The sequence below is a fragment of the Lepidochelys kempii genome, chromosome 23 (assembly GCF_965140285.1).
Source record: "Lepidochelys kempii isolate rLepKem1 chromosome 23, rLepKem1.hap1, whole genome shotgun sequence".
NCBI lineage: Eukaryota > Metazoa > Chordata > Testudines > Cheloniidae > Lepidochelys > Lepidochelys kempii.
In genome coordinates this window covers 2,121,974-2,144,860 of record NC_136402.1, presented here as the reverse complement: position 1 = coordinate 2,144,860, position 22,887 = coordinate 2,121,974, and the positions used below count along the sequence as shown (strand labels likewise).

Here is a 22,887-nt window from a genome sequence, read left to right as displayed (position 1 = left end):
CTGTGACTGGCTGCACCTGGTCCCTCCTTTTGCTTCTGGCAGCAGATGCTTCAGTCCCCCGCTTGGTGGCACCACAGGCTGCCTGTCTAGCCCACAGTCCTGCCTTCAGTACAAACCCTGTTCGTACGCCTCCCCGCCCCCCGCAATATTTGTTCTCAAGTTCCCCCCACAGCCCCTCTGTTAATTTATGTTAATATATTCCGCTGTCTGCCTTGTGTCATCTGGCAACTCCTTTACCCTTAGGCAGCCTCCCAGCCCCTCCTCAGATGTTCTGCAGGATCTTCTGCAAGTTCACTGAAAGATTTTTTCCTCCTTTAGGAAAAAAAAAAAAAATTGCACGGGCCAGAGAAGGATTTTTTCTCTGCAAAGCGCCATTAGCAGCTCCGACCCTGCTGAGATTGCTCCTAGCGCCAGCTTTCTCCGTGCCGCTCAACTTTGTTTTTTGAAGGGGGGAAAGGGGAGCGCAAGTTCCTTCCCAGACGGCACCAGAAGAACCCACCCCCCATGCCAAGCGTATGCTCCTGGTTTAGGAGTGATTATACTTGGGTTTCTTTAAATCGAGCAGCATACGCAACACTGTGCCTTTAAATTTCATCTGATTACCAAATCCAGGTCTGGAGATCACCCAAGAGATCCACCCGTCTCCCCACGAAAAAGATCTATCCATTTGGATCTACTGATCAGAGATCTGCTGATTCCCGAGCGGTCTATTGGTTTCAGATCTGCCAGTCTCCCATTTTCAAGATCTTTCCATTTGATCTCCCAGAGATCTATCCATTTAAAGATCTATCAACTTTACATCTGCTGATCTCCAAAAGACCGTGGCTCTTCCTGGTTCTCGACGGGGTTTTCAGCTTGGATTAATTGATCTCTGTATCGGATCAGTTGAAGTATTGACTCTCGGATCTATTGATCTCGGAAAGATCTATCAACTCCGAACTATTGATCTCAGAAAGATCTATTGATTAGGATCTATCGATCTCCCAAAGGAGTCCCCATTGCCCTGTTTCTCCCCAGGTGTGTACGGCAGGACTAGGGGAAGATGTTCAGCTGGATGAGGAAGAACGAGAAGAAGACCCCTGAGGTGATCCACACGGTCACCGAGGGGCTGAAGAACCTCTACAAGAAGAAGCTGCTGCCCGTGGAGGAATTCTACCGCTTCCATGACTTCCACTCGCCGGCCCTGGAGGACGCCGACTTTGATAACAAGCCCATGGTTCTGGTGGTGGGGCAATACTCCACGGGGAAGACCACCTTCATCAAGTACTTGCTGGAGCAGGACATCCCGGGCAGCCGCATTGGGCCCGAGCCCACCACCGACTCCTTCATCGCGGTCATGCATGGCGAGACCGAGGGGATCATCCCAGGCAACGCCCTCATCGTTGACCCCAAGAAACCCTTCCGCAAGCTCAACCCCTTCGGGAACACTTTCCTCAACCGGTGAGTGCTGGCCCCCCGCTCGTGGGCCCCCTGCTGCCAGCGTCCCCATGAACTCGACCCCCGTCCCCACACATGCACAAAACCCCATCGCTCGTGTGATGGCCAGCACAACTGGGCCTACTGGGCAGCCCTTGAGTGAGCTTCCCTCTACAGCCACTTATCTCGGCCCAGGCTAGCCCACCACACAACGATCGAGGGCTGCTGGTCCTCCAATGCCTTTCCTCAATGCTCCCCGGCCACCGCTAACTCAGGCCAGCACTGCCCATCCAGGGCTGCTGCTAGTCCTCCAATGCCTTCCCACAATGCTCCCCGGCCACCGCTAACTCGGCCCAGGCTAGCCCGCCACACAACGATCGAGGGCTGCTGGTCCTCCAATGCTTTCCCACAATGCTCCCCGGCCACCGCTAACTCGGCCCAGGCTAGCCCGCCACACAACGATCGAGGGCTGCTGGTCCTCCAATGCTTTCCCACAATGCTCCCCGGCCACCGCTAACTCGGCCCAGGCTAACCTGCCACACAACGATCGAGGGCTGCTGGTCTTCCAATGCCTTCCCACAATGCTCTCCGGCCACCGCTAACTCGGCCCAGGCTAGCCCGCCACACAACGATCGAGGGCTGCTGGTCCTCCAATGCTTTCCCACAATGCTCCCCGGCCACCACTAACTCAGGCCAGCACTGCCCATCCAGGGCTGCTGCTAGTCCTCCAATGCCTTCCCACAATGCTCCCCGGCCACCGCTAACTTGGCCCAGGCTAGCACTGCCCGTCAAGGACTCCTGGTCCTCCAATGCCTTCCCACAATGCTCCCTGGCCACTGCTAACTCGGCCCAGGCTAGCACAGCCTGTCAAGGACTGCTGGTCCTCCAATGCCTTCCCACAATGCTCCCCGGCCACCGCTAACTTGGCCCAGGCTAGCACTGCCCGTCAAGGACTCCTGGTCCTCCAGTATCTTCCCACAATGCTCCCCGGCCACCGCTAACTCGGCCCAGGCTAGCCTGCCACACAACGATCAAGGGCTGCTGGTCCTCCAGTGCCTTCCCACAATGCTCCCCGGCCACCGCTAACTCACTGTGGCGCAAGAGAGGGCCGCTTATTCTCCAGTGCCTTCCTGCAGGGACTCTGTGCCACGGCCTTTCCTTGCCATCTACAAGTGCCTCCTCTTCCTCGTCTTCAGCCCACACCCGTGCCAGCCCAGGCTGAACTGGCCTGGGTCCTGCAGCTGTTTAATCGGCATGCTCCAGGGCGTGAGCAGACCAGCTCCATGGAGGGGTCAGGAATTTCCCCCATGGGGTAAGATGCCACAGCTGGCTACCTCACGGTCCTCAGGAGTGTCTGGCTTGACCCACTCTCTCGTGGACAGGAGACCTGGCTTGATGGGCCTTTGATCTGGTCTGATGTGCCCATTCCCAGCTCCTTTTAGAGTCTCCTCCTCTCACTTGAGCTTAAGCAATGGGACGTGACATAGGAATGGCCAGCAGGTCCATCTAGCCCAGAGAGCTGTGGGGTAATCTGGCCACTAGGGGATGCTTTCCCCAATCCCCAAGACTTCAGCTCATGCCCTGAAGCTTGGGGACTTATATCCCTTATTAAACCAAAAACGCAATCTGTCTAATAAATGTTCTCTTTATCCCCAGCCCTTGCTTGAGTCCCTGACCACATGGCCTCAGAGCTTGTAGCAGGGAGTTCCACGGGCTAATGCCAGGCTGCATTTCCTTTCATCGGTTTAAACAGCTGCCATTCAGAGTCAATGGGCGCCCCCTGGCCCTTGGGACAAGCGGGGGCAGCCCGTTCCCCTTCTCTAGCCCCTCCCATCCCCAGCTCCTGCCCCTCGCCTCTCCCAGCCCCGATCTATCCAGCCTCGCCCCCGGGCGGAGCCCTGGATCATTTCTACAGCCTGTCTCCACACTGGGGCTCTGCCCCTCCTGTGTGTGTGTGTGCAACCCAGGGGGTGTGTGTGTGTGTGCATACATCCCTGCACGCGTGTGTACGCATCTGGGCGCAACTCGGTGTGAGTCCATGTGCGTGCATTGGGGTGTGTGTGTACACCCAACATGGGGAGGGGCAGGGCACTGCGGGGGTGGTTCAGATCCAAGCCCTCCTTTCTTAGCTTCATACACGCCCGTTAACCTGGGGGAGCGGGCCTGTGGGTGTCAGTGATGGAATTTGTGGCTAAGCCCCCGGTCCTGCTTTGTAAACCTCTCCCATCGAGCCTGTCACGAGTCTCAGAGTATCCCGTGGGGCTGCTCCCCCGACCCGCACTGAACTGCAGCTGCCTCTGGGGTGGAACATGGCAGCGCTTCAGTGGCAGCATGCAGCAAGTCAGGATGATAGCAAGGCCGCATGAGCTTGTTGTCAGGGCTCCTGGGTTCTTTCCCTGACTCTGCAGAGCCCTGCACATGTCATTTCTCCTCTTCGGGTCTTACGTCCTACAGAGCTGGGAACAGGCCCCAGGAGTCCTGGCTCCCAGTCCCTCCCTGCACCAGCCACTCAGACGCCCCACACCTTTGCAGAGCTAGGAACAGAACCCAGGAGTCCAAACTCCGATGTCTAACAGCTAGACCCTACTACTTTCCCAGAGCCAGGGATCGGCCCCAGGAGTCCTGGCTCCTAACCCTCCCTGCTCTAACCACTAGACTCCACTCCTTCTCTGAAAAGTGGAGATCCCTTGCCCCATCTGGCACAGCCCTGCCTTGGCTTCCCGCCCTCACCTTGCTCCACCATTGCAAACAGCTGTTCAACCCTGCATGTCCCTGCCCAGCCCCTTGGGAGAAGCCTGGGATGTTGGGTTTGGCAGGGGAGGGGCTACACCTGGGGGACCGTGGGGCTGCAGCTGTAGGGAGGGAGGTTTAAACAGCAGCAGCCCCCTGTGATGTGCATCCAGCCTGGCCTAGTCTCGTGCAGTGCAGAGGACACCTGTTCCCACCCAGCCCTGGTCTGTGGTGGGGGGGCCAGGCTGGGGGCTGGGGCTGAGCCAGGCTCTCAGGAATGCAGGGCCTGTGGCCCAGTCCCCTCCCCAGCCCGGGCTGCCTGGAAAGAAGGCGTCATGGCTCCAGATGCGCTGGCGGCAGGAAGCCATGGGAGGACAGGCCCCTTCTCACGAGATGGCTGGCAGGAGGCGCCTGGGGCGGGCAAGCTCAGCTCGGGGCTGAGCTGAGGGGTGCAGGCGGGGAAGATGGAGTGAGGGGGGCCTTGAGGAAAGGCTGGGGCCCAGGAGATAGGGGTTCAGTATCTGGCTCTGTCACAGACTCACTGGAAATCGCATTGTGCCTCGGTTTCCCCTGTCTGTAACATAGGGATAATATGTCTATGGGGGACTGGCTCTCACTCTGTGTCTGGGCAGCGCCCGGCGCGACAGGGCCCCAATCTCGGTCGGGGTCTGGGCAGCACCTGGCACAATGGGGCCCCGATCTCGGTTGGGGTCTGGACAGTGCCTGGCGCGACGGGGCCCTGATCTCGGTCGGGGTCTGGGCAGCGCCCGCCGCGACAGGGCCCCGATCTCGGTAAAACAAAATGAATTTTAACTCTGGAAACACTCTCCTTTCTAGACAAACAGGCCAGGACGCCTAGGTTCTTTTCATGGACGGTGGCGGGTTTCCCAGGGAAACGGGCCCTGGAGCCCAACCTAAAGTCCACTGAGGTCAGTGCAACGGCTCCCGATAGCCCCCTGGCTGGAGCAGGCCCCAGGAGACCATCTGGCCTGTAGCTCCAGCCCCTGCTTGGACGCAGCCACAGCCGAGCTGGGAGCCCCCCGCTACCTTCGCTGCCCGGCTCAGCTGGGCCTGGGCAGGGCTATTTTTAGCGTTGTGTTTATATCAGACCAGCCCAACTTCCTCCAGCATGGAGGAGTTTGTAAACACGGGCTCCTCCCCATGAGCCCCCCACTCGCATGCCACGGCCCGGCTTCCTGCTGATGCTGGGCTGCTTTCCTGCAGGCTCCCCCACCCTCCCAACCCGGGCCAGGGAGCGTGGGGCAGCATCCCCCCATCCTCTGCACCAGCCCTGGCTCGCTCTCCTCTTCCCAGATCCCCCAGCCTGCGTCCGGGCTACTCCTGCGTCTTGCTCCATCCTTCATTCCTTCTTCCCCTTCCTTTCCGCCCAGCCCCCCCCCAGCCTTTACCCTGGGCCCTGCCACTGTGGCCTGTCTCTCTGCCCTTGGCCCGCAGTCAGCTGTCCAGCCTCCGTCCACGTGTCCGGTGCCGCTGTGCCCCCGGGAAGGCAGAGTGAGGGAAAAGGCGTTTTCCCGCATGAGCTGATGCACCGGGCGCTCTGCGGTTGGGGGAGGCGCAGAAGAAGGGCGGCCCCAGGCTACGTAGGAGGCTGGCAAAGAGGCCAGGGGGTGTCTGCTTGCACCCTGGGACTGAGGGGGCCGGATCCCCAGGCCCGATGCAGCTTCACGGTGCCACCATCCTCTCCAACCAGCTCAGGGCTCCCCTGAGGCTGCTCTACTGTATGTGGTGGGGTGACCTGGCTCCCCAGCACCGCCAGGGCCCCAGGGTCAGGGGAAAGCAGGGACTCCCCAAGGCTCAGGGTTCTGTGATTCCCCCTCCCAGCACCTGGAGTGGGAAAAGTGGCTTTAAACCCTCTGAATCCTGGGAGCTGTCTGACCCTTAGTGCAAATTACAGCAGCCTCAGGGCTGCTCTAACTCATCGGTGGGACCTGAGGGGCAGAGAATAGCCACAGCGCAGTGCGGTCCAGCCAGGCCCCCGATTCATCCCCTGTGTACTGGGTGGGGGTGGCAGAGAATAGCCCCAGTGCAGCGCGCTCCAGCCACACCCCCGATCTCCTCCTTACGCAAGGAGAAGGGGGCTGGCAGTGGGGTGGATGAGCTCTCTTTAAACAGTAACTGTTTTCCACCTGCTTTCTCAGCAGTAGAGATCAAAGGTCATGGGATAAACCTGCCAACACCCAAACACAGTAGCCCCTGGAGTCTCCAATTACACCAGGTGCTGCCCAGACCCTGACTGAGATCAGGGCCACATTGTGCCGGGCGCTGCCCAGACCCCAACCGAGATCAAGGCCCCGTTGGGCCAGGCGCTGCCCAGACCCAGACCGAGGGGACTGTCCAGAGAGAGTGAGACTGTCCCTGCCTGGAAGAGCTCCCACTTTAACTCGGCATGGGCAGGGTGGGGAGACAGGCACCAGCGGGGAAGAGACTTCCCCCAAGTCCCAAAGCAGTTCAGTGACAGAGCCATGCCGTGAACCCAGGAGTCCCGATTCCCAGCCACCTGTGATCTGACCACTAGACCCCGCTCCCCTCCCTGCAGCAGGATAGGACCCAGGAGTCCTGGCTCCTCGTGCGGAGCCCTAGCTGCTAGGCCGAGCTGCCCCACTCCTGTCCCACGTGCTGCCATTGCTCATGGCTGCTTCCCTCTCCTGACAGGTTCATGTGTGCCCAGCTGCCCAACCAAGTCCTGGAGAGTATCAGCCTCATCGACACCCCGGGGATCCTGTCGGGAGCCAAGCAGCGCGTGTGCCGGGGTAAGGCCTGGGGCGGGGGGTAGAAGGGGACAGGGATGGGGCGAAACTGCACTGGCTCAGTGCTATGTGGCTGGAGCAAGGGGCGGGGGCTTCATCTTGCCACATCTGTAACCCCGGCTCCCCCCCCCCGCCCCGTGGGGATTCAGTCAGGGGCATGTTGATTGCCAGGGTGGGTGGAAGGGCTGCGGAGCCCAGCAGGTCAAGCCAGGACTCCTGGGTTCTGTCCCCAGCTCTGGGAGGGGAGCGGGGGCTAGTGGTTAGAGCAGGGGGGCTGGGAGCCAGGACGCCTGGGTTCTCTCCCTGGCTCTGGGAGGGGAGTGGGGTCTAGTGGAGTAGAGGGGTGGGGGGCTCCCTTCAGACGGGTGTGTGTCTCCATGCACCCCGGGCACCAGGACACCCTCGCTGCAGAACGCCGCCTTTCCCAGCCCCGCCCTGTCGAGCGCACACTTGGCTGGGAGGCCTGTTGCTGCAGGAGCCAGGCCTGGGCCAGGGGCATTTTTTCACCGTGAGTCATCGTCGCGGGATGAAACCACCCGTTGTTGTCGTAATTCGCTTGAACAAACTGTTTGTGCATGTCGGTGTGTGTACGCGCCCCGCGTGGCAATGCGTGTGCCCTGGCTGTGTGCAGGCCCAGGGCTCGGGGGGGGGCCCTTGGGCACTTGCAGGCTGGTGCGTGTGTTCACGGGCGCCCACGTTTGCATCTGTGCCTGCAGGGCGGGGCATGTGTGTGCCCGCTTGGCAGGCCGTGCGTGCGAGTGGTTGCCTTGTGGGTGCCATGCACCAGGGCTGAGCAGGGCCCCTCACTGCCCACTAGCGGGTGTGACTGGGCTTGTGGCTCCCAGATTGACGTGGCCCAGCTCCCCCCCAGGTTGGGGGATGACAGTGGCGGGAGGCGAGAGGCCAAGCCCCAGTGGGGATCCTCCCATGTGGGATCCTGGCCTGGGACAAACGTGGGTATTGCCACACTGGCTTTGGAGGTGGGGCTGGGGCTAGGACTCCTGGGTTCCCAAAGGGGAGCGGGGTGGGGCATGGAGCCATCAGACAAATAAATCTCAGGCTTTGTCTCTGCTCTGTCCTTGGCCCTGCCATGCAAGCGGCCGGGTATGTTCCTGGCACGGGGCTGGCATTGCCCCCCGGGCTCCAGCCGGCCGGGAAATACTGACTCAGTCCTAGAGCCCGACTTCACGGGACACGATGCAGCAGGGCTGATTCCAAACAGGGAGCAGCTTGGGGGGCGGGGGAGAGTGGGGGCTGCATTATCCGAGCCCCCAGCGCCTCCAAAGGGCCAGGGCTGCCGATGCTGCTGGGCGAGCGCCATAGACAGGTGGCCCAGGGGTGGATGGAGCAAGGGCGCTGAGTTACTCAGACACCTGCTCCCCGAGCTCCGCCAGGACCCCAAACACCCAGCCTTGGGCTCCCCTGCCCCCCACAACTCTGACAGTGCCCATCACTCTCAACCCGCAGCCCCTGCTAGCCCAGCCCTGGGCTCCCCGAGCTCTGCCGGGGCCCCTCACGCCCGACCTGCAGCCCCTGCTGTCCAGCTCTGGCTGTCTCTCTCTGCCCCAGCCAGACACAGAGCGAGAGCCAGTCACGGCCCCACGGCGCTGCCGGCTCAGCAGACCAGGCCAGCAAAGGGGAGAGGGGAAACGTAACCCACAAGCAGGGACGTTTTCTTTCTTGCTCTCGTTCCTGTACCCCTCCCTCCCTCCTGCTGGTTATAAAATCATTCCTGGAAGGAAACGATTAGCCACCACGGGAACAAATCCGTTACAAAGGAGGGTATTGAGTGAGAATGAAATGTATCAGGGCCGGAATCCGGTGCAATAAGTAGCCTCAAGGCACGCAACTCGTTAGTGAGCCTCATCAGTGGAGCAGGAGGCATCCTGCAGAGTACCGCCTTTGGGGAGCTGGGGGGTGATGCTGTGTGAGGAGGGATTGGTCCTCAGATCAATGGGGGCTGAGATGCAGGCAGCCACCTCTGGGGTGGAACGCGAGGGCTGTTTATACGGGGACCACTCGCCTAGTGCCGAGATGCAGCCACCTCTGGGGTGAGGTGCAGGGCCCTGTTTATGATTCAGCAATGCCAGCCAGCCGTTCGGGGCAGGAAGTGAGGGAGAATCCTGTCCAAACGAAGCTGGGCGTGCAAACTGAAGGAGGCCGATGACATCGCTCTGCCATGGGATCCGACTGGGCCTCGGAGCATAACCTCCCAGCCAGGGCCGTGACTCTGTTTGGGCTGGATCCCCGTCAGCTGAGCAGGGGCTGGCTGTTCCCGCACTGGGATGCCTGCCAGGGAGCATGAGGCACGGAGGAGTCGGCCCCGCGTGCCAACAAAGGGATGTCCAGGCCTCTGGCCCTGCTGGGCAGGGAGCAGCTGCGGGGGGAAGGCCCTGGGAAAACCAACAGAGACACTGGATAACCTGTTGCCACACAGCAACCCACACCGGGTGTGCGGGGCCATCAGCTCCCAGGGAAGCTGAGGGGCAGTGGCTTCCCAAGGGCAGCTGGGTAGAGAACCCAGGCGTCCTGGTTCCCAGCCCCCCACCCCTGCCCCGCTCTAACCACCAACCCTGCTCCCCTCCCAGAGCTGGGGATAGAACCCAGGAGTCCTGGCTCCCAGTCCCGGTTTTGGACCATAGGACCAGGCTTTGATGGCTATTCTAAACCAGAGTGCAATGCTGGTGTGTAGCAGCTACTGCATGCCACCCCCGAGGTGGCTGCATTTCAGTCCTGGCTGAGGGGCTCTCTGTATAAACAGCTGCCAGGGCCCATCACAGAGGTGGCTGCATCTCAGTGCCGGGTGTGGGATCCCTGTACAAACAGGCCCCCGCCCTGCACCGCAGAGGCGGCTGCATCTCAGCGTCAGGGACCAGGCACCCGTTACAAGACGGTTTATCACAGCACCGTGAGGCTCCTGGCAGCCCAATTTCAGAGGCACTGAGCACCTGCCCTCCCAGTGACCCCTGGCCCCTGCGGGAACGTGCCCTTCCTGCCCTAAGCTGGGGGGTCCCCGGCCTGGATGTACCCTGGCTGGAGGAATGTAGTGGGGGGCGGGGACGTGCTTTCCCACTGACGTGTCCGAATTCCTCGTTGGGATTCCTCCCCTTTGAATTCCTCGCTGGCGAGCTGCCAGGGGCTCCCGGGGCCCATGTGGGGAGGGGGCTGCATTCCAGGAGGGGTTCACCCAGCTGCTAGAACACAAGAGGCCCCCCCCGGGGGGGCTCCCTGGCCCAGCTGCCCACCTGGCACCCTTTGGAGCTGGAGGGAGCGCCATGCAGGCGGTGCCCGGAGGCATGCAGGGAATCCAGCCCGACCCAGGGGCATGGCGGCTCAGTAAACACCCCGATGAGTCCAGGGCGCCCTCGGCTGCTCGCAGCTGTCCCGTGTTCAGCTCACTCCTGTGTGCAAACAGCCCGCTGGGACAGGCCCAGCTGTGCATCCCAAACAAAACCGATCTCCCTCTAGCAGGCAGGCTGCAGTGTTATCGTAGGGTCGCTCGGAGACGGCACGGACCTGTTCGTTATCGTAGGGCCGCTCGGAGACGGCACGGGCTGGTTCGGTATCGTAGGGTCGCTCGGAGACGGCACGGGCTGGTTCGTTATCGTAGGGTCGCTCGGAGATGGCACGGGCTGGTCACACTGGTTCGTTATCGTAGGGCCGCTCGGAGACGGCACGGGCCGGTTCGTTATCGTAGGGCCGCTCGGAGACGGCACGGGCCGGTTCGTTATCGTAGGGCCGCTCGGAGACGGCACGGGCTGGTCACGCTGGTTTGTTATCGTAGGGTCACTTGTGAATCCTGCACCACTACATTGGTCTGTTATTGTAGGGTTGCTCGTGCAGCCATGCGTCCCCACGAGCGGGCGTTGCAGCTGCCCTGGGACTGAACCCAGGAAGTGCCCGATGGGGCAGTTCGGTTCAGGCCAGGTCCCTGGTGTGCTGTTTCTGGGAACAGGGTGGGATCTGAAATCCCCCAGCAACCAGCAGGGCCAGGAGAAACAGAGGAAGAAGCTGTTAAAATAAAGCAGGTGATAAGCCAGGGCAGGGAGGTTTTTGTGGGCAGGATCAGCTGAGCCCCATAGCAACGGGATGGGTCACAACACGCTGAGAAATCATGCCCGTCCTGCCAGTGGGGCTGTGACAGCAGAGGGGAGCGCGGCGGGGGCAGGGCGTACGTCCTGAGGGCGTGATCGTGGGGGAGACGGGGGACAGCGCACGTGAATGGGAGCAGCACAGCCCGCTTTGACATGGGGGCACCGGGAGCATTGCTAGTGAAAAGCTATGGCCAAGTCGACCCCTGTGAGGCCAATCAGTGCAGTTCTCTCCTTGCTTCACAGTTGGGGAAACTGAGGCACAAAGAGGCGGCAGAGACTTGCTGAAGGCCATTCAGTGAATCACTGAACCCAGGAGTCCTAGCTCCCCTCCCCCTACTCTAACCACTAAATTCCACTCCCCTCCCAGAACCGGGGACAGGAGTCCTGGCTCCCAGCTGCCCCTCCCTGCTCTAACCACTAGACCCCAGTTGAAGATAGCTAGTGGCAGTTTTTCGGGGGGAAGGAGGAGGTCCCCTGAGGCAATGGAAGCCCAGAGCCCCGTCCCCTGGTGAACCCCATCACCGAGACACAGCAACTGCCCAGGTGGGCTGCCCGAGGACTGAGCCAAATGGGCCAGAGCGCAGAGGAAATTCCTGCCGTGAGCTGGCACCATCTGGATCTCAGGGTGTTTCCCACGGGGTGAGTTATAGCCCTGCTCCCAGGGCCAGCTTCCCAGCCAGGCCTGAGCTGCATGGCAGCTGTTTATACAGAGATCCTTCACCCAGTGCTGAGATGCAGCCACCTCTGGGGTGGGGTGCGGGGCCTGTTCAGACAGTGCACCATAACCCACCACACAGTGCTCCAGGCCTGCAAGCGAAGGCGAACCCTGCAGCTCGTGACATTAGGTGCAGGGCACCGTGAGATCCAATACACCTTGGCAAGCTGGTGTGGGGGAAAGGCCAGCGCGGCTGTCGGGTAGGCACAGGGTCTGGTCCAGCTGCCGTTCCTGCCCCTCGGGCCCCCCTCCCTCTCTAGAGAATCCCCTGAATCCCATCTGGGCTGGACACACAGCTTAGCCGCGGCTCTCCAGCCGGCCCCAGCCTCCCCTTCCCCATCCCAGCTCAGCGGGGGAAGCAGCCCGTCGCCGGGAGCCCCGGTCCTCCTCTGGATCGGCTCCCGATCGGAGGGCCGGGCGCCAGACCTGGAAACTCACTGGCTCCTTCCCTGCTTGTGTAAACAGCAGGGGACGGAGGAGTTCGCAGGACCCGATTCTCCCCCCACCCCATCACTGCAGCCAACAGGGCCAACGCCTGCTCCCCGCCACCCCAGAGAAGCCGGGGGCCAGAGGAGCGGGGAGAACGTCTGGCTGGCTGCAGCAGGCCAGAGCCCCTCGCCCGGGCAGGGGGCTGGGTCACTGGAAAGCCCCGTGCCCTGGTTTCGCTGATTCCCCCTGGCACGGGAGGCCACCCCAACCTTTCCCAGGACCCCCCGGCCAGCGGAGAGACGCCCGGAGGGGGTTTGCAGCAGCCCCGTCCGGTCCAGCTGGGTTTTTGATTCACGGTGGGGCCCCGGCTGGCTCAGACTTTCCTCTGCTCAGTCTCAAGGCTTCCTTTTTTGGTGCTTTGGAGACACTGGCCGCCTTGGGCTGCCAAGTGGGAGGGCCGGGGGGGGAGAATCTGCTGGGCTCCAGCAGCAATCCTCAGCGAAGCTGTTAGGTTTGCTGGGGGGGATGTAATGAGACGTCTCTTCTCTCAGCCCCTGAGCCTCCCCCAAATACAGGGGACCCCGATCTGGGTTGGGGTCTGGGCAACGCCCGGCACGATGGGGCCCTGATCTCAATGGGAGGCAGTGGGGGGTGAGGGAGGCAGGGTTGGGGGTACACTAGGGGAGGAGCAGAGGGTGGGGGAGGGGGTCTGTTGGGGGGAAGCAGGGGCCCCTTTCCCTCTCTCAACCCATGAGCTAGTCCTCTGGGCCCGGCGCCAGCGGAAGGGGTCAAGGAACTTGCTGCCTAGGGACCCCAAAGCTGGCAGCGAGGTCCACGGGCACCCAGTACACTCTGCAGGGTACGCCCCATGCCCTGGCAGGGCAGTTGTGGGGCACAGGGGCTGGGGACTGGAGGGGCAGGGCTGTGCTGGGCATGGGGCGCAGGGGCTGCGGAGTGGGGGGTACGGGGGTGTGGGGCACAGGGGCTGGGGAGTGGGGAGCAGGGCGGGCATGAGGCAGGAGGGTGAGGCAGGGCGGGCAGGGGGCACAGGGTCTGGGGAGTGGGGAGCAGGGCTGTACTGGGCACAGGGGCAGGGGGGCAGGATGGGTGTGGGGCACAGGGCTGGGGAGTGGGGAGCAGGGCTGTGTTGGGCACAGGGGCAGGGGGGCAGGGCGGGCATGGGGCACAGGGCTGGGGAGTGGGGAACAGGATGGGTATAGGGTGCAGGGGCTGGGGAGTGGGGAGCAGGGCGGGCATGAGGCAGGGGGGCGAGGCAGGGCGGGCGGGGGGCACAGGGTCTGGGGAGTGGGGAGCAGGGCTGTACTGGGCACAGGGGCAGGGGGGCAGGATGGGTGTGGGGCACAGGGCTGGGGAGTGGGGAGCAGGGCTGTGTTGGGCACGGGGGCAGGGCGGGCATGGGGCACAGGGCTGGGGAGTGGGGAACAGGATGGGTATAGGGTGCAGGGGCTGGGGAGCAGGGGGCACGGGGGGCGTGGGGCACAGGGCTGGGGAGTGGGGAGCAGGGCAGGCGTGGGGCAGGCGGATGGGGCAGGGCGGGAGTGGGGAGCGGGGCAGGCGTGAGGCGGGGGGGCAGGGCTGGCGCGGGGCACAGGGCAGGGTCTTGCCCGCCGGGCCCCGCGCCCGCCCCTCGGGCCCTGACGGCATCTCCCCGGCCCCGCAGGCTACGACTTCCCGGCCGTGCTGCAGTGGTTCGCGGAGCGCGTGGACCGCATCGTCCTGCTCTTCGACGCCCACAAGCTGGAGATCTCGGACGAGTTCTCGGAGGCCATCCGAGCCCTGAAGGGCAACGAGGACAAGATCCGGGTGGTCCTGAACAAGGCCGACATGGTGGAGACGCAGCAGCTGATGCGGGTCTATGGGGCCCTCATGTGGTCCCTGGGGAAGGTGTTCAACACCCCTGAGGTGCTGCGTGTCTACATTGGCTCCTTCTGGGCTGAGCCGCTGCTCGTCTCCGACAACCGGCGGCTCTTTGAGCTGGAGGAGCAGGACTTGTTCCAGGACATCCAGAACCTGCCCCGCAACTCGGCCCTCCGCAAGCTCAACGACCTGGTCAAGAGAGCCCGGCTGGTCAGGGTGAGCGGGGGGACTGAGGGGGGTCGGAGGAGGGGACTGGGGGGCCGAGGGGGTGGGGGAGCTCTGGGGAGATGTGGGGGGGGGCACTGAGAGGGACAGGGGGATCTAGGCGGGTCAAGGAGGTGGGAGGGGGATTTCCGTGGGGACGGGGGGACTGAGGGATGCAGGGGATCTAGGCTGGCAAGGGGACCGAGGGGCGTGGAAGGGGGCTCTGGGGAGGGGGTTGGGGAGCACTGTGGGGATCTAGGCGGGCGGGGGGACTGAGGGGGATGAAAGGGGGGTTCTGGGGTCATGGGTGGAGGGCACTGAGGGGGACGGGGGGACTGAGGGGGGTGGAAGGGGGCTCTGGGGTCGTGGGTGGTGAGTACTGAGGGGGGCAGGGGGATCTAGGCAGGTGGGGGGACAGAGCGGGCAGGGAAGGGAATAATAGGGGGGTGAGTGGGGGGCACCAAGAGGGACAGGGGGGACTGAGGGGACAGAGGGAGCAAGGTGAGGGACCAAGGAGCCCCTGGCCACCCAGGTGGCAAAAGCGCCTGGTTATCATCCAAGCCACCAGGACTCCTGGGTTCTATGCCTGGTCTAGCGTGGCATGGGTGGCGTGGGGAGGGGAGAGGTCTAGTGGTTAGAGCAGGAGGGGCTGGAAGCCAGGACTCCTGGGTTCTATTCCCAGCGCAGAGAGGGGAGTGGGGGGGGGTCTAGTGGTTAGAGACCCCTTGGCTGCAGGAAGTCTTACATTCTCTGCTAGCTGGTGGGTCTCAGGCCCATTGCGGGCCCTGCACCCCCGAGCTTGGGGCGAGTCTCTGAGGGCTGCTTTTGGGGCTGCGTTTCCCACCCCCTGCCCCATATCGTCTCAGGGCTGTGACCCTCTTAGGCAGCAGATGGCTCCAGACCCCCAACAACAGCGTGGCTGTCCTGCGCTGAACAATGCCCCCCCCCCGGGGGTGTGCATGTGTCCTCATTGTGTGCAGGGGAGGGGCCGTTACGGGGTTTGTGAGCCCCTCACCCCCGCATCCTGCACCTGGTTTCCTCGTTAAGGGTTTCCCATGCGGCAGAGCCTTCCGCAGCTGTGATCGAGTAACAATCCTCCCTGCCCCCCCCAGCCTGAGAAATGGGGACTCCCTCCCCAGCAACGGCCCTCCCCGGCTCCTGGCCTGAGCAACACCCCCCCCCAGCCTGAGAAATGGGGACCCCCTCCCGAGCAACGGCCCTCCCCGGCTCCTGGCCTGAGCAACACCCCCCCAGCCTGAGAAATGGGGACCCCCTCCCGAGCAACGGCCCTCCCCGGCTCCTGGCCTGAGCAACACCCCACCCCCCAGCCTGAGAAATGGGGACCCCCTCCCGAGCAACGGCCCTCCCCGGCTCCTGGCCTGAGCAACACCCCACCCCCCAGCCTGAGAAATGGGGACCCCCTCCCGAGCAACGGCCCTCCCCGGCTCCTGGCCTGAGCAACACCCCCCCCCCAGCCTGAGAAATGGGGACCCCCTCCCGAGCAACGGCCCTCCCCGGCTCCTGGCCTGAGCAACACCCCCCCACACACCTGGGAAATGCCTCTAGCCAGATCCCCTAAAACACCCTCTAACTAGGGATGCCTCCATGAGGGGTGGGGGGCACTGATACCTCCACATGCCCTGGGCCTGGTTCACCAACCCCCTGCTGCTGCCCCCCATGCTTGAGCCGACGCAGGGGGGGCTGGGCATCCCCCAAGTAGCAGGCGCCCACCTTAGCACCTGGCAGGGTCCGGGCTGGTCCCTGGCCCTGTGCCTGAAGGGGGAGCCCCCCTCGCCAGGGCATGTGGTGCCAGGCTGGGCTGGGCAGGCAGCTCCGAGCGACCCAGCCCCCCCATCCCACCCAGTCCTGGCAGCTGGATTCCAGCCATGCCCCGCCCGGGGCCGGACGCCGGTGAGCGGGCAGCCGTTTTGCCCCAGGTTCGGAGCTCACAGCCCCCCCGGCACGATTTCTCTTTGCTTCAGCCAGGCTGGGGAGGGGGCAGCCCCTGGGTGACTCGTGGGCTGGCGGGGCTCAGTCCCAGCACCCCCGGGCACAGCGAACTTCCAGCCCCCTCCATTGCAAGCACGTTGGTAACCCGGAGGGGAAAGGCCCCGGGCTCCTGGCCCCAGCCCCGCAGCCAGAGCAGGGCCAGCGCCCCCTAGGGGGGAAAGGTCCCAGGACCCCCACCCTGGAGCCAGTTCAGGGCCAGCGCCCCCTAGGGGGGAAAGGTCCCAGGACCCCCACCCTAGAGCCAGATCAGGGCCAGCGCCCCCTAGGGGGGAAAGGTCCCAGGACCCCCACCCTGGAACCAGATCAGGGCCAGCGCCCCCTAGGGGGGAAAGGTCCCAGGACCCCCACCCTGGAACCAGATCAGGGCCAGCGCCCCCTAGGGGGGAAAGGTCCCAGGACCCCCACCCTGGAACCAGATCAGGGCCAGCGCCCCCTAGGGGGGAAAGGTCCCAGGACCCCCACCCTAGAGCCAGATCAGGGCCAGCGCCCCCTAGGGGGGAAAGGTCCCAGGACCCCCACCCTGGAACCAGATCAGGGCCAGCGCCCCCTAGGGGGGAAAGGTCCCAGGACCCCACCCTGGAACCAGATCAGGTCCAGCGGTCCCAGGACCCCATCCTGGAGCCAGTTCAGGGCCAGCGCCCCCTAGGGGGGAAAGGTCCCAGGACCCCCACCCTAGAGCCAGATCAGGGCCAGCGCCCCCTAGGGGGGAAAGGTCCCAGGACCCCACCCTGGAGCCAGTTCAGGGCCAGTGTTCCCTATTCTAACAGGCTTTTGGAAAGCAACACCAACCCCCCCTGAGGGCGCGGCCCCCTCAGTAACGCAGGTTCCTCTCCCCGTGCCCCCGGTGACGTGGGGGAGTTTTAATGAGGCTCCTCCATTGGCCCGAGAGGAAGCGCCAGATTGGCTTTTGCAGCCTCTTTCCCTCCCTCGCGGCCTTATCTTTTCCTGCCACCTGCTGGGCCAGCTCCCCGGGGCCCTTTGTGCGGCCCGGGCCCCCGAGTGGCAATTTCCTCCCGGCCCCGGCCGGAGCCAGGGAACAGAACGTCCATGGAACAGCCCCTGAGCACTTTCCACAGCCGGCTGCCAACAACCGCCCAGGTCACGGAGGCTGGACGCCCGCCCCTTGGCCCCAGCGCTCGCCCGGGGCAGGGCTGGCAAGGGCCAGCGTCACCATCGAGCTGAGATGTTCATCTGCCCCGTCCCACTATGCCGTTGGCATCTGGGCCCAATCCTTAATGCGGAGGGGGGCTGAGTCACTTTCTTAAGGACACAGTAAGTTGGGGCCTTGTTGTGCCAGGCGCTGCCATGACCCTGTCCCCCGTTGTGCCAGGCACTCACAATTTAACTAGACAGAAACCAAGGCACAGAGCGGGGCGGTGACTTGCCCAAGATGGCCAAGCAGAGGCAGGAAGAGAACCCAGGAGTCCTGAGCCCTAGCCCCGTGCTCCTAACCACTCAGTCATGTGGGTTCAGCTGCCATCTGAGCAGGCCAGACCTGGGGTCCCCCCCTTCGGGGGATCAAGGGGCAACATTCAGCTGGTGTTTGCTCCAAGAGCAGCTGTCTGCGGCTCCCTTCCCGTGGTGGGGGTCCACTGCCCTGCCCGCATGGCTAACGTTCACTCAGCCCCCAAAGTCCACCCAAGGCTTTGGGGCACAGATTTTCCTGAGCCCCTCTTTCTCCGCAGAGGGAAGGCAGCGAAGTGCAGCAGCAGGGGGCATGAGGCAGCAAATTCCCTGACGTCTCCGGGCTGGCACGTGGCGGGGGGCAGTGGGGAAAGGCAGGCGGGATGTGGTCCGGGGGGGGGGGGGGCAGGTCCAGGTCCATGGAGCCAGTGCTGGAGGAAGGTGGGGGCAGAGGGCCCCTGCCCCCAAGAGCTCATGGAATAAACTCCCTCCATGGGGGCTGCAACTGTGGCCCATAGTCCCCCACCCTGGTGTATTTTAGCTGGATTTGGGTTGTTAAATCTTTCCTTATAAATCAGTTCCTCAGCCCCCCTGCTTGTTACTAGACCCCCCCTCCTCCTAGAGCAGGGGATAGAACCCAGGAGTCCTGGCTCCCAGCCTCCCTGCTCTAACCACTACACCCTCTCCCTTCTCCTTCTAGAGCTGGGGATGGGACCCAGGAGTCCTGGCTCCCAGTCCAGTGTCCTGGGCCATGCTGGGAGCCAGGCTGGGGGGCCTGTCCCGGTGTGAGGGTGGGGACTGAGCGAGCGCCCCTGCCCTGCCCTGCCCTGCCCAACTGCCCCAGACGGATCCTTCCTGCGGAAGCCGAGGGAGCGAAGCTCTGGGTCAGTGCAGGGCGGGAGAGGGGGCCCGGCAGGAAGAGCTGCTGGCGGGGCCCGCTGGTGCTGCGGGGGCGTCCGAGCTGGGCCGGGAGGGGACTGGTGCTGGGCCAGGCTGAGCTGTGGGCTGAGGAGGGCGATGCTGGGCCATGGGGGAGGGGAGGAAGATAGGGTTGCGGGGGAGGGTGATGCTGGGCTGGGGGGGAGGGGAGGAAGATGGGGTTGGGGGGGAGGGTGATGCTGGGCTGGGGGGGAGGGGAGGAAGATGGGGTTGGGGGTAGGATGATGCTGGGCTGAGGGGAGAGGAGGAAGATGGGGTGGGGGGAGGAGGGTGATGCTCAGTTGGGAAGGAGGGGAGGAAGATGGGGTTGGGGGGGAGGGGAGGGTGACGCTCGGCTGGGGGGAGGGGAGGAAGATGGGGTGGGGGGAGAGGGGAGGGTGACGCTCGGCTGGGGGGGAGGGAGGAAGATGGGGTTGGGGGAGAGGGGAGGGTGACGCTCGGCTGGGGGGGAGGGGAGGAAGGTGGGGTGGGGGGGAGGGGAGGGTGATGCTGGGCTGCGGGGGAGGGGAGGAAGATGGGGTGGGCGGGGAGGGCGCTGCTAAGTGGTGGGGGGGAAGGGAGCTGGATAATTGACAGCTCAGCCAGCAAGCCCGGTGGCCCCTAGCAGCGGGGGCGGGAGCTGTGGTGGGCACCGCGGGGCAGGGGCATGCCTCCTCGCTCTGGAGGTGGGCCCTGCGGATGGGTCCCGTCCCCTCCAGTCCTGGCTGACGCCCGCTCGGCCCCCCCAGGTCCATGCCCACATCATCAGCCACCTGAAGAAGGAGATGCCCTCGGTGTTCGGGAAGGACAACAAGAAAAAGCACCTGATCGCCAAGCTACCCGTCATCTTCGCCAAGATCCAGCTGGAGCATCACATCTCGCCCGGCGACTTCCCCGACTGCGGCAAGATGCAGGTGAGAGCCGGCCCCTGGCGCCGCTGGCTCCTCGGCCCCCTGCCACGGCGCCCCCTGCAGGCTGCCCCACGCCCCTGGGGACAGGGGCGTGGGGCTGGGCTGGACTTCAGTGTGTGGAGCTGGGAGGTGATGGGCCAAGTTAGGCGGCAGGGGAGGGACGGTGCCAGGCTGGACTGGGCCGTGGGAGAGGGGGCGCCCGGCCGAACTGGGCCGTGCCCTCCCCCCCCCGGCTGCTGACCACCCTGCCCCCCCCCGCAGGAGCTGCTGATGGTCCACGACTTCACCAAGTTCCACGCGCTGAAGCCGCGGCTGCTGGACGGGCTGGACGAGATGCTGACGAGCGACATCGCCAAGCTGATGCCCCTGCTGCGCCAGGAGGAGCTGGAGATGCCGGAGGGCGGGGTGCAGGGGGGGGCCTTCGACGGCACCCACAACGGCCCCTTCGTGGAGGGCCTGGCCGAGGGCGCCTACGAGGGGGCGGCGGACGACGAGGACTGGGTGGTGACCAAGGACAAGCCCAAGTACGACGAGATCTTCTACAACCTCTCGCCCCTGGACGGGAAGCTGAGCGGCACCAAGGCCAAGAGCTGGATGGTGGCCACCAAGCTGCCCAACTCGGTGCTGGGCAAGATCTGGAAGCTGAGCGACGTGGACAGGGACGGGATGCTGGACGACGAGGAGTTCGCCCTGGCCAGCCACCTCATCGAGGTCAAGCTGGAGGGGCACGGCCTGCCCGCCGACCTGCCCCGCCACCTGGTGCCCCCCTCCAAGAGGAGGCAGAAGGGCTCGGCCCGAGTAAACGGGCCCCAGCTCACACCCGCCCCGTGCCAGGCTCAATTGCTCCAGGAGACCCTGATTCCGCCCCCCAACCCGTGCCAGGCTGAACTGCTCCAGGAAACTGCGATCCCCCTGCCCCCCGTGCCAGGCTGAACTGCCCCGGGAGACCCCGATCCACCCCCAACCCGTGCCAGGCTGAACTGCTCCGGGAAACCGTGATCTCTCTGCCCCCATGCCAGGCTGAACTGCTCCAGGAGACCCCCGATTTCCCCCCCCCCATGCCAGGCTGAACTGCTCCAGGAGACCCCGATTCCCCCCCCATGCCAGGCTGAACTGCTCCGGGAGACCCCCGATTTCCCCCCCATGCCAGGCTGAACTGCTCCAGGAAACCCTGATCCCCCCGCTTTCCAGCATCAGCAAACCAGTCTCACCCCTCACCCCCCCGGTGAGGGAGTAATTTAGGACCTCATGGATGCAGGATCAGGCCCTCCTCCCCCCGCCCTGCCCCGCAGCATCCCATCTGAGCCAGCCGCCCTGGGATACCTTCACCATCTCCGTCCCACCCCCGGGGCACGAAGCTGCAGCTGGCTCTGTCGAGGTCAGCAGCCCCCGGATCCCGCCCCCCATGTTACGTGTCCGCCGGGAGAGAAGAGAGAGGCCACGAGCTGGACCCACTGCCCGGACCTCCAGCTGCCCCAGGTCATCTGGGGGGAGACCTGACGGACCCGGGGCCGTCACCATGTTAAAGTGGGGGGACTTGCTGTGCTCCCAGATCCCCAGGCCACCAGCCACACTGGGTGGGGATCGAACCTGGGGCCTGCCAGCCATGAGCTGCTCTCCCCCACCCCGCCCCTGGGTAGGGGGGCATAGAGCCAGGCTGGGTTAGCACAAGTCACATCCTGGCACTGCCCCGGCATCCTCCATGCCCATGCCCCGTCTGCGATCTGTGGTGCCAGGCTGGGGGCCAGCACCAGGCCGCTGGGACCCAGATCCGGCCCTGAGGGCTGCCTGGGGCAGAGCTACCCTAGGAGTTTGGGGGGTTCTGAGCCCAGTGCCCAGAACAGCTGGGCGGGCTGCAGGTAACAATCCCCCAATAGCAGGGGGCAGGGCCTGCCAATTGGCCCCATATATCCCTGTATGGCCCTGCCACCTGCCTGCCCCCTGGTGGCAGCCTGGGGTATTACAGCCTCAGTGGACTGCAGCCCCGCTAGACGCCCCCTCCCTAGTGGTAGCAGGCAGTACTGCACCCATATTGTACCAGCCATGCAATCCACTCAGGGTCTGGGGGGCCAGCTGCCCTGTCTGAGCCCGACCGGGTCCATTCAGACCCATCCGGGAAGTGGGACCCAGTCAGGCAGGGTCTGTGAGTCGTATCTTGGGGGGGGGCGCATTTCCCCTCCAGCCACATGCTTTGTGTATATTGACCCCTTGTATCAGACCAGCCACCCTGCGCTTCATGCCCCGACACACCCCACTGCTCCCCCCTCCCGTGCGCTGGGGGGGGCAGCCCCTTGGTATTGTTATGGCAAAACGCTCATTTACTCTGCCGTTAAACCAGGGCCTACTGGGGGCAGAGCGTGAGTCACAGGAGCACTGGGCCCGCTCTAAGTTACACTAGCCGCCCCCCGCCCATCCCATCCCCAAGTGCACGGATGGGGCAACCGAGATTCAGGCCCTCTGTTCCCCATCCCTGGGGCAGGATAGTGGTCGGAGGGATGTGGGGGGGCCCTAATGCAGCCCTGGTCAGGTGACCAGGTTGGGGGGTTCCCCCTGCAGGCCACATCTCTCTCCTGGCTGTTGTGTGAGGTCAGCCGAGGTGGTTACCATCTCTCTGGATCTAGGGTCAGATACGGCTGGGAACTGGCCTTGGCCCATTGAGGGCAACATGGGGCCTGAGCCCAGCTGGAGCCCCAGGAGGTCTTTCCCCCTCGGTCTCACTGGCCACCCCTGTACGAGCCGGGCTCCAGGACTCTCTGTATGTCGTCTCCTCTGCCCCCGGGGCCGTATTTATATCGGTCCTTCTGCAATAAAGAGATCTCGCATTTATCTGCTGACGTGGGCCCCTGATGCTCGGCCCCCAGAGCCAGACGCTGCCTGGAATCGGAGCGCGGCTAGTGGCCCAAAGCCTGGCCCTCTGCTTCTGGACCCAGGGCCCATCAGCCAGGTACCCCTCTTACCCCCATCAGACCAGTGGCCTGCTTTGCCCAGCATTCCTGCCCCCCACTTCCTCCTCCTCCCCTGTCTCTGCCACCCAGATCACACCACTGGGCCCATCCACCCTGGTATCCTGCCTCCCCTCACTGGATCGGCCCATCAATCCGAACCCCCAGGCAGAACTAGATCTCCTGTGCCCTTAAGGCCAAAGAGCCAGGCAGAGGGGGATGATGTGCAGCCACCCCCTGCCCCCCCCCATTGTGGGCACATTCTCAGCCCCCAGGTGGGGTCCCCAGGAGCCAGAGGTGGGTGGGATTAGGAGGCTGCTCCCCAGCTCCTAATCTGCCATCCACTGGGAGGTGTGGAGACCCCGGCCCATGCCCCTGGGAGGAGGCAGGTCCCGGGTGGATCCTGGGCGGGACGAGGCTGGGCTGGGGGATGTGGGACGGACGAGCCTGCAGCCCCGTTGGCTGGGA

The 22,887-nt window shown here is 64.2% G+C and overlaps 1 protein-coding gene across 2 annotated transcripts; it reads left to right on the top strand.

Moving 5' to 3' along the window:
- Positions 1 to 256: 256 nt before the first annotated feature.
- On the top strand, positions 257 to 22,303 carry EHD2 (EH domain containing 2). Of its 2 annotated transcripts, XR_013634955.1 has the most exons (6): positions 257 to 1,440; positions 6,820 to 6,917; positions 13,834 to 14,246; positions 19,316 to 19,480; positions 19,739 to 20,496; positions 20,543 to 22,303. XR_013634955.1 is itself a non-coding variant. In XM_073321735.2 (5 exons), exons 1-5 carry the CDS (start codon positions 1,043 to 1,045, stop codon positions 20,408 to 20,410), a joined length of 1,746 nt encoding a protein of 581 aa, XP_073177836.2. In that variant the 5' UTR covers positions 257 to 1,042; the 3' UTR covers positions 20,411 to 22,303. The 2 variants fall into 2 exon arrangements, 1 of the variants encoding a protein (XP_073177836.2); XM_073321735.2 differs by having other exon boundaries at positions 19,739 to 22,303.
- Positions 22,304 to 22,887: the final 584 nt, after the last annotated feature.

Bases quoted from the DNA above. Each gene is read 5' to 3' on its own strand.
- EHD2 (XM_073321735.2), top strand. From the start codon at position 1,043: ATGTTCAGCTGGATGAGGAAGAACGAGAAGAAGACCCCTGAGGTGATC. The intron at 1,441-6,819 runs GTGAGTGCTGGC...CTCTCCTGACAG, and splicing joins GGGAACACTTTCCTCAACCG to GTTCATGTGTGCCCAGCTGC. The intron at 14,247-19,315 runs GTGAGCGGGGGG...CGGCCCCCCCAG, and splicing joins AGAGAGCCCGGCTGGTCAGG to GTCCATGCCCACATCATCAG.